Below are 15,641 nucleotides of genomic sequence, written 5' to 3'. Positions count from 1 at the left end.
AACCAGAAAAAATGGGTCCAATCATTTAAGGAGGTAGCAACTGTCTTTCTTGACTATAATCATCAAGATGATTTTCCTACTTTCTTAACTGCCAGTTTTGCTTGGCAAGCAACAATTCTTCCATTTTGAGATGGAATGTTGCCCACCACAGATGTTCAGAAGGGCTCATTTGGAACAGCCACCATAGTACGATGTTGCCTAACTGCAATTTCATTTTTCTACAATATTTATAATGGAGAAACCCAGCGGAACATTGGCTGCCAGATTTACAGCAACACTTTCCGTGATGTGGTTTTAATGCAAATTATTCTTTTGCAGCCCTCATCTTTATAGATCCTCTCAAATTGAATGGCACAATGTATTAGCCAGTGACACTCATGTATTTAACTCTCTTCAAACAAAATTACCTTAGATTCATTATTTCAGAAACTGTCCTCTACTTTTGTGTACATCTCTTCTTTACTGTAATTTTCTGTCATGACTATTGTACTCTGAAACAAAACAACTTCATCTACTCTGCAATGTGCTTCTGGGATAAAGTCCACAGGGTCATTATTTAGTATGAAATGATTTTCATTAAGGGAAAACATTTTTATGTTTTATGCTTCCTCAAAATTGCAGCTGTAAATGATGCCGATTATCTGAAGTCTTCAAAGTTAGGTATATTTGCCAAGGGATTTTTTTAAAATTTTTATTTATTTGCTATCACTCTGGCCTTAAATGTTGTTATTGAATTTTAGGTTTAAATACTAAAAATACAGATAGTTAATGGAATAGACAGCAACAAAAAAAATAAAAAGTATGGTGAAGAATGAGGAAAGAAGACACCACATAAAGCAAGGGATCAGCACAGTTACCAGAATTTGAACCAATCGCATACATACAACAACAAAATAATCTGTGGTCCTAGATACATCAGAAACATCCCTACTTTATCCTGAGGATGAGAGAAGAATTCATCTTGCCATCATTTATTCTTGGGCTTCTTCTCACATCACAAAACTAAATTAACTTGAAGTTCTGGGGTGAAATCCTGGTCCTGTAGAAGTCAGTGGTAAGACAGGGCCAGGATTTTACCCCTGAAGTTCTGTTGAGTTCTCTCTGCAATGCCCATTCCAACTCCTTTACGCTAACTGAAGTCCCTCCCACCCACCTGATCCTAGGAATAATTTTCTAGTGAAGATGGTAAAGAGACTATCAGAACTCCCATCATCTGTGATCACAAAGGGGGCTTCAAATATTCCATTCCACTGCACACAAACTCCTGCTGGATCAACCCCAAGTCACTCCTTCCCCATCCCTGTGCCTCCCCTCCCTCAAAATTCCAAAGTGCAGCAGTAGAGAAGGTAAGCCCATGAGAAGCACAGTCCAAAAGGAGGATGAGTGAGGAGCCTATTCTGATGTTGGTTCTTCATTACATTTGTGCAGCAAAAAGCCTCTTATTTTCTCTGGAGAATAAGGAAAAACATATTTTTAAAGGGAATGCTCACATGTTTCTATGCTGATCTGGCATTGTGTTTTCTCCCCGGTTTTGCTGCTTAATAATTTTACACGTGCTCACAATGGCACCATTGGCTCCATGAAGCTGGGCCCATGCTCAGAAAGGGTATCAGCCAGCTCCACTTATACTGTACCCTGAGCTGCTGGCTCTCCCTACCCACCACTTACTCAGCTCAGCCTGCCCACCGGCTATGTGTCCGAGGGCTCCTCTCTGCCTCCTGGCCTCACCCACCTGCTTCTCTCTGCCTCCCCTCCCTGGGGCCAGACCTTAATGAACCTCCAGCTCTGGATAGTCTTTGCTTCCCTCCATCCTGTGGGGCCATGTCCGTCTCCCCAGAGCTGAGCTGCCTGGGATCGGTGCAGAAGCCTGACCAGTCTCAGCCAGGTGTGTGGGGGGATGACTGTTCACAAGGGTTTGGCTGGGCCCCTCCAGGCAAGCAGGTCCTGAGAGAGCCCATCTGGGGCAGGACCTTGGTTGGCTGATCACACCATTCCTGGTAGGTTGAGGCGATTTCCCACCCTGTGACATGCCCTGGCTGCACTGCTGGCTCAGCCCAGCAGAGACAGTCACCTCCCAAAAAGGCTGTTGAGTGCAACCAAGAGGCAGAGTGTGGCAGAGCGGGTCTCTGAGGGACCTGGGGGGTGCTGGGCTGTGAGGTGGCAGGAAAGATGTCTATGCTGGGGCACTCAGGAGCAGGGGTTCTGGGCAGCTGTGGTGGGGCTATGGGCAGGGAGCACTGGGCAGGGGTTGTGTTGTGCAAGGAGCTGTCCATTTGTGGTGAGGTCTGGGGTGCGCTGGGCATGGTGGGTCTGGGGACTCTAGTCATAGGGAGTTGGGGGAAATGTTGAGTGAGAAGCTGTGTGACATGCCCTCAAGGGGAAGTGGCATGCTGGCAGCATAGAGCCGGGCAGGCCATTGTGCAGCTTGTAGCTACCAGTTTTTAAATATTGCCTTTGTACTGGGATGGGAAGAGCAGAGCTGCCCCTGCCATACCAAGCCCTACTGCATCAGGCTGGCTTCTCACTCTGGAGACTGACCTCCCCGTGCCATGCTCTATTGCACCATCTGGGCTCACAAACATGTTTGGTGCTGGATACAGAAAAGGTTAATCCAGCCATAGGCAGGAGACACTGGATGTGGATTAATTTGGCTGCAACTTTCTTCTTAAATGTCTGGGAGAATCTGGCCCATAAAGATACACAGTGCAGGTAATTCAATAATCATCTCAATGTATAGATACAGAGGGCTCTGTCAACACTTCCCCTTATCCAACCTGGTCCCCAGTCAACCTGCTGCTGGGAACTCATCATCCCCCTCATCCAATGAGGGTTAAGAGAGGGTTTATGAAAGGGGGACTGGCTCCCTATCACACCAATCACAGGAGTCCTGAACTCCCTGTTTATGCTTCTTTAAAGAATACTTCCTTTAAATCAGGGGTGGGCAATCATTTTTGACGGGGCGGGGGGGAAACCGCTTCAAGAAAGTGGTTGAGGGATGCACTCTCCCAGGATAGTAATGGAGGAAATAAAGGAGCTGGGATGGAGGTTGAGTGTAGATGGGAGCTTGGGGTAAGGGACTGAAGTGCAGGAGAGAGTGGGGTCTGGGAAGGAGTTTGGGTGAAGGAGGCAGTTGTGCCCTAGGACAGGGGACTGGGCTGCAGGGTTTTGGAATGTGACCTAGGGCAGGAGACGGGGGTTCAGGGGTTTGGTTTGTGACCTAGGGCATGAGGGGATTGTGATCTGGGGCAGGAGATTGAGATGCCACATCCGGGAGGGGGTATGCATGCAGGATGGGGCAGAGGGTTAGGGAAGGGAGGGGCTGGGGTGCCAGAGGCAGGTTTTGGCCAGGAGACTTAGTAGCCAGCAGCCAGTCATCTGGCTACTGCTACTGGGAAAGGGAAGGGTGTTCAGTATTCCTATACGGAGCTGGTCTGCAGCTGCAGCAAAAAGTTACTTGCTGGTTCTCTAGCCTTTACAGGGGCAAACATCTTTTCTAGCAAGACGGACAATGGTCCTCACAATTTACTACACACTGAGGTGATTGGTTCTGTTGATATAATCCAATAACCCACGGATGTTACCTGTTGAGATTTTTCTCAGAACCAAGGGTTTAGTCCTCCAGGTGAGTTTAAATAAGATAGCTAAAAACACATTTTATTCCAGCCATATAAGGAAGAGCAGTAAAAAAAGGGAAGAAATAAATGCAATTGCAGATATAGTGACTTTGACCTTTCTTTTAATTAGAATTATTATATAAACTGAGTTTATTTGCATAGCTCCATCTGAGGTAATAATGTCTGTAAATGGAACAACCTTGAGATATGTTTCCCTTTATGCTGGTTCCCAATTTCCTCTGCTTTCTTTTTGCCAATGTTGGACTAAAGACAGAGAATCTTGAAAGTCATTGCAGGGGAAGGTTGAGTAGGAAGCAACGTAAGTACATCTCCATCAATTTATTCCTCCTCCCACTCCTTTCTATTCTCTGGCAATTTCTCTTCTTTGCTATGACTAAACCACTGTCCCATTCTTATCCACATTCACCTCTACTGACCTGGAATTCTCTCTTCATATTCACTGCGTACAATCTGGTTGCCCAACCACAACACAAAGGAACAACAATCCCCAACAGCTTTACGGCTGGCACAGTACAAAGTTCTTTAGATTTTTTTTTCTAGCACAAGCTGATTTTATATAGCAAAGTGCTGAGCAACAAAACTGCCATCCCTAAAAGTATTCTCCTTGTCATCTTTTCTCTATAAGATAAATGTGTCTCTAGTAATATCTAGGTATGTACTTCTATGGTTGTTCATCTATAATACATCTGGTATTACAGAAACATCAAGCACCTGTTAGTTCGAGTATCAACTACCCACCCTTTATGGAACTTTGGTTTTGTATTATATGTGCCACTTTACTAGTGATGTGAATGGGCTCAAGAGAGAAAGAGTACTTGGCTTTTGAAAGTACATTTCTCAGATGGATTTTTAATAGGAGCAAGAGCTTGCTCCTCTGGATAACATTTTTGAGACAACTATCAGCAGTACTAAATAAAGCAAAAGCTATAGCAAAGAACTAGCCCCAGCAATAGGAACATTCCCTTAGTGTTAATAATAGTTGGTTTGGGATGATTTCCAGAAAAGAGAGAGTCTGATCCTACTATAACAATTTTCTTTTTCTATGGTTCAGATTTTGACATGTTTAGCTCAAAACACAGCAAACAAATAAGTTGGCAAACACTGAATGAGAATTCAAATGATGGCATATGACAAGAAGCTTTATGATGATTACAGGCTCGTTACAATAAAAAGATGGGCAGTGCTATTCTTAATAGTCTTGAGCTGGTAGCTGATGCTGGGGAGAGGGGAAGAGAAATAAAATCCCACACATGAAAGAAAAATGTTCTTTGGTGTGCTAATTCAGTAATGAATGAATGAATTTAAAAAATGTGGGAAGGCGAAATTCAGGTATTTTCTTTTCAGTTTTACTAGCAGTTCAGCCACTTCACCCTCTGGTTCCCTTAGTACCGCTGAATGAACACTCTAGAGTTTCAGTGACATATTGGTTTTTAAACAGCTTACTTTAACACCTCAGTCTCTGAAGGTAAGTCTAGATAGCGAGGCTATTTTGGGATACCAAAGGTAAACAGAAATAGCTACCCCGCATCATTAAATGTGCTCATTATTTCAAAATATTTTTTACATATACTCTATTCAGCATCTCTGTAACCCTTGTTGCACACGTTATTTCAAAATTTGGTGCTGTGTAGACACACCAAATTTCTAAATAAGCTATTTCAAAATACAATTGAAATAAGATATGCCATTATTTCGAGTTTAGGTGTTGTGCAGACACACTCTGACAGCGCCTCATCTTTATTAGCATTACAGAGCAGACAAAAGAAAATTTTTCAAGAGAACTATATGTCACCGTAATAAATAATACCTAGCACTTAGAATAGAACTGGGCAAAATATGGCCCACGCCAACTGGCCACATCCAGCCTATTGACGCAGCGGGGAGCCTCTGGCAGGCTCCTGGCCTGCCCACCCTACCCCCTGCCTCTGAGAAAAGCAGCTGCAGCAGGGCCCTATTTGAATAGCTGCGAGCCCGGGTGAGGGGGAAAGGCTACATGCATTTCCTCTGCCCCAGGCACAATCCCGTTTTTTAAAGGATTTCAGGCAGACCTCCCCTTCACGTAGAAAATAATACTTTGTATAGCTTTGTAATCTCCTGTGATTTACACTGCTCTTAAGGCACTCTTTATAAATAGGTAAATAACATAAAGGCCAAACAGTTTACATTGCCACTTCTTAGGAGGCAGAAATCTATAACAAATTCACAAGAAGTGTCCTCTGTACCTGCATCTCTTTTTGTGATTGATAGTAAGTTAAGAATTTTACTCATCTCAATATAACACAAAACATTACCCTAGACATATGCAGGGTCTGGTACACACTGGTATTCCAAGTCTTCTGGAAGGGAAATAAAATGCAGTAAAACAAAACACAGAACATACTACAGTAAACTTCCGATAATCCAGCAGCTTTAGGACTCGGGGGGTGCCGGATTATCAAATATGCCAGACTATCAGAAGGGGGGGCTATGAGGAGTCTGGGGTAGCATCCTCCCCACCCCACCCCAGACTCCTCAAGGCTCCCCCTTCCGATAGTCCAGCTCTGCCCCAGGCGTCCCCAATTCAGCCACTGCTGGTCAATTTCAGCAGCAGCTGAATCTGGGACACCTGGGGCAGAGCAGCTGGTGTGCTGCCGGGTTGGTCCCGCAGCACCGAGGGGCAGCACTACGGGACCAACCCGGCAGCACCCCAGCTGCTCTGCCCCCGGCTTCCCTGATTCAGCTGCTGGTCAGTTTCAGCAGCAGCTGAATCGGGGAAGCCGGGCGCAGAGCAGTTCCAATTGTCTGGCAGCCAGAGCACTTCCGGGTTTCTGATGGTGCCAGACCATCAGGAGTGTCAGAGCATTGAATGCCGGACCAATGGAGTTTTACTGTATTTCTAATTAGAATCCAAAGCCTCTGTAAACAGGTTGCAGAAATCACAACAGAAACTCAACCATCAAATTAACAGGAAAGATATATAGTAGTGTTCCCCAAGAAAATGTGGAAGGCAGATAAAATGAATTCATAACTATTTCTTAGAATAGCCACACTGAAAAAGTTTATTAAACGGCAAGACAACTGGAAAAATCAGTAACAAATCAGCTAACATTCTATACTAGTTATATCCCTATCAGCATTCCTATCCATTCCAAAGGTCACAAAGTCCAACTCCTTTTCTGCTCTCTCTCACTGCCAGCAGGGAAGTAAATGGTTAACTGATTAACTGGTTACCCAGTAAGTAGTTAACTAGTGGCCTAGTTGGGCTGAAGCAGCCTCATACCCGTGATACAATGTGGGAGGGGGGCTGCTTGAGCCCAGCTGGTCCCACCGTGCTGTAAACAGGAGACACTCCAGCCAGACCAGGCTGGAGCAGCTCCCCACCCAAAGTGCACAAGCCCCGGCCGGAACAGCCCCTGCCCACATTTCAGTGGGGTCTGCCTGACTGGGCCAGAGCAGCCCAAGGCGTGGAGGGCCCGACTGGGTCCACAACGCTGCAAGGTGGGTGGGAGCTACTCCAGCCTGGCTGGGCCCACCGCACCGCAGGCAGGAGGCTGTTCCACCCAATTGGGCTGGAACGTCCTCCGCTCCTCGACCCGTGGGATCCTAGTTAACCAGTTCAACTCAACACTGAACAGGTTAACTTTTTAAACTGGATTTTATATCCCTAACTGCCAGCAACAATCAGTCTTATCAGTTATTACTTTTTTCTCTGAAAGCCAGCTTCCACTTGTTTCCTTGTTGCACTAAACATCTGAGCCACTCAGTTCTCTCTTACCTAATCACTTCCCTCTACTATTCATTTGTTGCCATATGTCCCCAACCCATATGTCAATACCTACCACTTTCTACCTAGCTCTACCAATTCACTCCACCTGTAATCACATCCTACTTCTCCTCCTGCACAATGTAAACTCATTCATACAGTACTAGGTGGCACCTGGCAAGACATTTGTGAAAAACTGGAGCTCATTATCCAGTGGGACATATGGAAAGCACAGTTTACTACATGACTCTCTCTATGGCTTGTGAAAGAACTCTTTCAAGTGTTGATCCACATGCAAAGTACTGATGACTCACATTGTCTATTTTGAATGTGTGATTTCTTATGCTAGCTAGATCCAACACAAGTGACAAGTGGGAAGCGTGACAAATTAAAACGACAGGTGAATCCAGTCCTGCCTTCAGACTGGACACCTCATTCTCCATTAACCCTCCTTCAACTGGGCATTCTCCTCTTCCATTTGTGCCTCAAAGAGCTCTCTTATCTTCACTATTCAGAGAAGTGCTACCACATTCTAACCTAAATTGCAATCTGCTTTCCTATTCTTCCCCCATTTGAGTAAAGCACTTAAGCATGTCAGTATCCTTTTGATGTTCAATAGGATTTCTTACATGCTTTATGTTAAGCATATGTTTAAGTCCTTTGCTGGATAAAAACTTAATCATCACTCACAGTCACTCTATCTACAATACACCTCTTCCAACCACACAAACTAGATCAGGGCTACTCAACAGCAGCCCATTTGTTTGTGGCCCGCGGTCAGGGGCAGATGACGATTTTGCAGGGCCCAGGGCAGCACAATTTTGCAGGGCCCCCCCCTTTGACGCAGCGCATGCGCGGGGCTTCTTGAAGCGTGGGGCCCGGGGTGGCCGCCCCGCTCGCCCTGCCCTATATCCGCCCCTGCCCGCGGTGCAGTTTGTGTTTACATGGGGCTCAACACACGGCCTGCGGGTAGGATCCTTTGAACATGGCTTCCACCGTGAACACATTCCACAACGGCAAGGTGTCTCTCAGGCGGGTTGAGCATTGAAAGACGCAAAAGGACGGGCTGGCTGGAACAGAGGGGTTCAAGGTATCGGCGTTTCTAGCCCCCAAGAAGATGATGCTGGGAGTACCAGGGCATTGTGTGAAGTTCTGGCTGCTTAGCCTTTTGAGCAGAGCCCAAGAGGTGCTGACTGGCTCACACTGGCCACATTTGGGTCCGGCGCTGCGGCCAGGCAGCCCTGCGTCTGTCCTGCACTAAGCGACGGACTCCTGTGTGGGGACATCAGCCCTGTTGGGTATCCAGGACAGGGCTCCTGAGCACCTGTCTTTTTTTGCCTCTCGTGTCTGGCCTGACTTTCCCAGCTCCCCTCCTGCTGCAGGTCGGAGCGCTCCGGCTTGGAAATTTGTCTTTTTACAGTAAAATCACTCCAAGAAACGCACAACCTGAAGCTTCAAGTTAAACACCCAAAACACCAGTATACAATTTTTCTTTTTAATTAGAAGCATTAAAAATGGCAACAAAGAAGAGATGTTTGATGGATGAACACAGGGTTTTCAACCTGTTTGGGAGATGGAATTCGCTTTTGCAGAGATCAATGGAAAACCAACGTGTCTTCTTTGTCAAAAGACTATCGCTGTGTTAAAGAAAAAAAACCTGCAATGGCACCATGAATCTAGTCATCCTGAGTTCAAAGACTTGTATCCACCTGACAGCAAATCATGAAAAACAAAGATACATTCCTTACTGGACGGGTTACCATACTCAACAAGATATGTTCCATTCGCTAGTTTGCAAACACAATCTTCACATTGATTGTACTTACACTCCAGAAAATTCCAGTACAGTATTGGCAGTTTTTGCTTGATTTGTTAAAATTGTGAAGCAAAACAAAACATATAGTCAATATAATGATCTTCTGTTGATATGCGTTTTAATAATTAAATTCCTGGACTGTCATTGCTCATTAAAAGTGCTGTCCTATTGGTGGAAATTGGGTAAATATTGCATTTTAGTAATATCAGCAGAACTGACTTAAATGGGGCCTGCGTCTTCTGCAGTCCTCCCTTAATCTTTGTATTCATGCTTCATTTCCCTATGTCTAATAAACTCATCTACATGGCTCCATCAACGGAGCCATGTAGTCTAGGCATACCCCTGGAGTGATACCTCCCTGACACAGTATAAAAGGAGCCGTGCACTCTCCCTACCCTCAGTTCCTTCTTGCCAACAAAAAGATGCACTGACAACCATGTAGCCACCTGACGGATGTCCTAGATAGGGATGTGAGTCCTGAATGCTGTTGATGAAGCCTGCAGCCCTGTTGTGTACGCCTGCACAATCAGTGGCAGGGAACACCAACCAGCTCGTAGCAAGAACATATACATAAAGTGATCCAGTTTAAAATTCTCTGGGTATAGATCGGCCGACCCCTCATTCACTCAGCCATAGGGAGAACAACCGGGTGGATTTTCGGAATGGCCTAGTTCTCTCCAGGTAAAAGGCCAGGGCCCACCACATGTCCAAAGAATCCTAACCCTAACCCTCATCATCAGAACAGAGGGGCTTGCAACAGAGAATCAGTAGGAAAAATGCCTTGACCCAAATGGAAGGCTGACATCACTTTCAGTAGAAAGATCAGATATGGACGGAGAGGAGCCTTGTCCTTTTGCAAAACCCTATACATTGGTTCCGAGGTCAAGACTTGAAGTTCAGATACTTGTCTAACCAATGTTATCACCACAAGGAAGGCTACATTCCAGGACAAATGCGACCAAGAGTACATGGTCAGCAATAAGCCTACACAGGCCCAGGTTCAAGTCCCAAGGAGGGACCAGGGTTCTGACCTAAGGAAAAAGACACTCCAGACCCTTGAGAAACCTGCATGTCATATCACACATGGGAGAAGACCATGTGTCCCAGCACCAGGGTATGAAAGGTGGAAATAGCTGCAAAGTACATCTTGAGAGAGGAATGTGCCAACCTCTGGTCTTTCAAATAAAGCAGGTAACCTAGGATCTATTGGATCGGGGCCTTTGTCAGGGAGATGCTGCAATCCGTCGCCCAACGCAAAAACCTCACCCATCCATGCCATGAGGTGCAGCAATGTGAGGTTAGGCTGAAGGAGATAGCCATGGTCCTGAGAGTTAATTGTGAAGTGAGGACAAAAGCTTTCCTTATTTGTGAGGCCCACAGAAGGGCCAGTCACAACTGCAGTTGTTATGTTCACCGCACAGCATAGATAGCACTCCTGGTGCATCTTTGGGATGGTCTGGTGCCTCAAAAGAAGTGGAGTTAACAAGGGCTTATGTCTCCCCCATCCCCACCAGCACAGCACCACCTCTCAAAATAGAGAGCTGCATCAAGGGAAACACATTGCACTAGGGATGTAAAATCCTGGTGAATCAGTTAACCGGATAAACTTTAGGTTAACCTACCATTTAACAGGTTAACTGACTAAGCAGTAGTCTGGGCAGGGAACCCCCAGCCCACAGGGCTCCCGCTCCCAGCCCCATGTCTGGGATTGGCTACCCACTCCCCACTCCAGCTGCCAACCACACGGAGCTAGCTCCCAACCCCAACCTCCAGCCACTGGTGGGAGGCTGCTCCCGGGGAGCCAGGAAACTGGTTAACAGTTCACATCCCTACATGGCACTATCCAGAAGAGCTCCCTGTTGGTTGCTAGGTAGGACTTCACAACAACCCTGTCATCAGTGAATAGCTAAATGCTATATGTTGACCCTAATTTGTAATAGGTCCCCTGCTCATCAGTGTATATTAGCAACGTTGAGCTACAACTGAATGATGGTGAAATCTCCACTTTGACTAAAATCTGAACCCAGCTTCTCTTTCACTGCTGGCTAGAGCAGACACTGTTTATCCATTATTTAGTTGTGGAGTGGCAATGTCAGAGCTTTTTTCTGATAACGATGTTTAGATGATGTATGTTGCACAAATAAACCACCTACATTAAAACGCCCGCATTATTATACACAGGAAATTTTCCACCCTCTTTGAAATGATTTGTCATAGTTGTCTTCACACTTATTCCGTTTCTTGCACCATAATTTACTGGAAAACTGTTCCATAATTGCTAGTTTGACTTTGACAGGAATTGTATGACAGGAGGATTTCAATCATTCACAGTCCAGAAATATCAAATGTTATCCTCACAGTGACAATGAAATCTATACTGGCACCACATACAATCATACCACTCAGCATTTCCACACATTGAGGGAACCACTATTTACCCAACTGCCACCACCAAAAATGATTTATCAAAAGTCTAAAAAGGCAGCAGCACAACATTTTCAAGGCCTCTCATGGCAAGGAATAGTTTTTTTCTATTTTTTTCTTTATTAATTTTCATGATAGGTAAAAAACTACACAAACAAAGCAACGAGTAAGAAATTCAAATTAAAACTGCAATCTTAATGGAAACATTGGACAAAAATGTAGAGATTTATTATCTCTTCTAAATTTTTGTATAATAGGAAAAACATACATGGTGTTTATTTTCTTGTGTACACTAACACCTTCAGTGGCTACCATATGATTTAGCACAGGATCACTGCAAAATTAATCACTCACAAATCATTCATACTCTGATGGATTTCTCTCCCATACCATTATACTGCGTTTTAAATATCATGCTGATATTTTCAAAAGAGGATGCTTAAAATCAGGATGCTCAGACCATATTTAAGCACTTAATTTTTAAAAGTGTTCAGTACAGTGCAGCCTTTGAGTGCTCAACATTTTTAAACTTCATGCTACATATTTACGTGCTTAAAAATGGAATTAGCAGCCTAACATTAAGAATCATTTTAAACGTGTTTGGCTCATGTACTCTATCAGTTATCGTGATGAAGGACATAATAAAACCTAGCTGGATTAGACTGATCTATTTTTAAATGATCTCCAAACATTGTTTCCAAGTCTGTTTCCATGTTACTATAAAACTGCCTACCTAAAGAAAACATTTGAAAGACTCTGTAAGGAGAACATAGTAGAGTTTCCCGAAGTCTTGTTACCTTTCTTTGGATTCAACTGCAGGAGCATACAGTATGACCTTACAACAGCTAATGTTTTAAACTGAAGATAGCATGATTCTTAACCTACATGGAGGTATGGTAAGTTAGAAGGGGGAATATTTTGCCCAAGATCTTAAATGGACACAGCTGTCCTTTCCTATTTGAAATGAGCAAGTTTTCTCATTAGTTGAAAGTTCTAATTTGAACTCACCTAAGAAGCAACTGCAATGATAAAACATGAAAATATATTTCATACTTTTCTTCAGAAGATCAGTATTTTTTCTAGTTCTTATTATGTCTGTAGCAAGGTTTCCTCGAAGCTGCATAGCAGCACAGCACCATAGCTGCTTAATTCTCCCTACCCAGCCAGAGGTTCAGTCCCTTCCCTACTGGACAGGAGAGATTCCCTGCTTTGGGAAAGCAGCTACTGGGAGGTGCTACTGTCATGGAGGGAGAAGTGTCCTTCCCCCAGCTAGGCACGCATGGAGCCCTGAGCCCCTGGCTAGGCAGGGATGATTAAGCAGCTTTGGGCCATGCTGCAGCACAGCATAGAGGGAACCTTGATCTGTAGTTAGTCTGTAGTTAAATATTCATATACAATATGCAGCAAACATTTATGCATTCACAGGTTAACACCCCTAAGAAAAATGCCTCCCAGAACTAAAGGAAGAATGATTCCTTAACCATGTCTCCATAAATCTATCCCTCTTACGTACTACCCTGCATCTACGTCATGGGTTTGGAGTTTATTTTCCCCAAATAGCTTCCAAATCAATGTCTTTTCCAAGTTACAGAACAAAAGGAATAAGGAACTGGCTGAGACATTTACACATTTTACCTGCAGTGAAATGCCAACTCTTTTATCAAAAGGGTTTAACTACTTTGCTACTAAGAGGAAGAATGTCTTAATAAATCCACCAAATGTCACAAGTTACAGAGGAAAGTCAATTCTCTAGAATCTTTTCCTTACCTGCCTAATGTCCCTCTGAGATGATAGTGAAGAGGAGGCACTTTTATGCGAGGGAGTGGATGTTCTGTGAGCAGGAGATACACCCTTCTCCTCTGAACTCATAGTTGCAGCTAATTTCTAGTGATGATCTTGTGCTGTGAAGACCATGCCAATCTCTTCTCAAACTCACAAATAGAAAAGGGGAAGGATTTTCCACATTATTCAATTTCACAATTTATCTTCTGGAAAGGAGGAGATGAATTCAAAAGACATCCAAACTTCACCTTAGTTAAAACAAAAATGGGAGAGGGAAAAAAAGGAGAGTTTCATTACACATCTGTAAGCAAACAAACAGAATCATTGTATTTGCACTGACAGAACTCTAAGTTGTTTTATCATATGGTTTCATCAATACACATAACAGCTCTCACAAATATTTACCTAGGCTTGCTTGCTTTCTAGTCAGCTGGAAACATTTGTCCCTTGGATTTCAGAACATGAGGTTTTACCCCATGTTAAGACTTTCCTGCATGAACTCACATACAAATGCCTGACCCTTACTTCAACAAGCTCTATCCATGCTGGTGACTTCATCCTGTAGAGCAAGACTCTTTGGGTACATCTAAACTACATGCCTCTGGTGACAGAGGCATGTAGATTGGACTACCCGACATAGGAAAATGAAACGGTGATTTAAAAAATCACTGCTTCATTTAAATTTAAATGGCTGTCGCGCTGAGCCAATCAGCTGTTTGTCAGCTCAGCGCGCTAGTCTGGACGCTCCGCGGTCGACATCAAAGGCATTTGTCGACCTCCCAGGTATGCCTCATGACTCCACACTGACAAACAAATAAAGCACCTTCCTCATTAAAAAAAAAAACCAGACATATACACTTTTGTGTATCAGCCTGTAGTACTGTTTCTACAAGAAACAAATGGATCTCTATGACGGTCGTAGCCTCTTTCGCCCTTGTATTAGAGGAAAAAGTAATAAAGCCACACTCAAACTGGGCTTCTCTCATTCACATTAGTATCCCAAAGACTGCCAGACCATTTTAACAACGTTTTCATATTGCACAATTACAATACATAAGTATGTGCTGCAGAGATTTATATCAACATTGGTATTGCAAGAACTATATAATTCAAATAAAAAAATCAATTTTAATGTTTAAAACTGCTGCACTTTTTAAAGATTTGACACAGCAGAAAGCAAAAATGATAATCCCAGTTCACTGAACTGTACAAGTGCAGTCTTAAAATAGCTAAAAGACAACGTTTTCAGCCATGAACGATAAAAGTCACTTACATTATTTTTAGCATACTAGCTTTCAGGTAAATGAAAATCAAATGGGTTTCAACATAGCTGATCTCTACTGAGTTAATTATTAAGAAAAAATTGTATGTAGGATTCGTAGGGTAAGACAGAGATCTGACACTTAAGAGTGCATCCAGTCCTTAACGTATTCAGGAAGACTATGCACTGTTGTTAGAACCAACTCAGTGCTAGCACGTAGCACACAAGAACAGTTTTACCAATGGTCACTTGTCCTGAGCTATTGGGAAGTGCTTTCTAGTCAAGTCCAAAGTTTTAAATAAAATAAAGAAATAAATAATGACATTTGAACCAGACTAAGGCTTTGTCGACACTTACAAGTTTAAAGCACGACCATAACAGAGCTTTAACACACGGCACCAGAGAGCTCTCCCAGCACTATAGGTAATCCACCTCCAGGAAAGGAGTAGCTAACAGCACTGGGAGCCAGGAGTGTAGCTACAGGTGGGTCTGAGTGGGCCACAGTCCACATACTTAGCATCTAGAACCACACAAATTAGGGCCAGAGGTGGGGCCCCCCCAAATGCACAAGCTGGGACTTCCAGCTCTGGCATGGTGTCCATCAGCCCAGGTGTGCCCTCCTCCTGCTGGTGCTATATGCTACTGCCTCACTCGTCATTCAGCCCCAGTGCTAGCTCTGCATGGGGTATGCTTTATGGGAGCACATCTGGGTAGGGCTAGTGCTTGGCCAAAACAGGACAGGGCCAAACTGGGGTCAAGAGGAGAAGGCAGAGCTTAAGCCTTGATGGGGACCCCTCCACTCAATGGATGCACCCCACATTCTGTGTGCCCCTGGTGCCTTCTGAGTAGTAAAAAGGTTGAGGGAGGCTGGTCCCCATGTTCCTGAGCACCAGATTCCTCCTGCATTCCTGATTCTTCCTGCCCATCCTCCCCAGGGCCCTCCATCCTTCCCATGCCCTCCCCATATCATTGCTTGCTCAT

General features: G+C 44.2%; 1 protein-coding gene across 6 annotated transcripts in view; it reads right to left on the bottom strand.

The window, feature by feature from the left end:
• Positions 1–15,641, bottom strand: part of OSBPL6 (oxysterol binding protein like 6) — a 177,847-nt gene that overhangs the window by 88,871 nt on the left and 73,335 nt on the right. For all 6 annotated transcript variants that reach the window (XM_025182804.3, XM_006119448.5, XM_014571709.4 and 3 more), the window contains one exon: positions 13,385–13,647. In XM_025182804.3, coding sequence (XP_025038589.2) covers positions 13,385–13,486 — 102 coding nt within the window. In that variant the 5' untranslated portion in view covers positions 13,487–13,647. The remainder of the gene's footprint in view (positions 1–13,384; positions 13,648–15,641) is intronic.

The sequence above is a fragment of the Pelodiscus sinensis genome, chromosome 7 (assembly GCF_052426305.1).
Source record: "Pelodiscus sinensis isolate ZL-2025 chromosome 7, ASM5242630v1, whole genome shotgun sequence".
In the NCBI taxonomy this organism is placed as follows: domain Eukaryota; kingdom Metazoa; phylum Chordata; order Testudines; family Trionychidae; genus Pelodiscus; species Pelodiscus sinensis.
The sequence above is the reverse complement of the archived record's forward strand: the minus strand, read 5'-3'. Positions and strand labels throughout refer to the sequence as shown.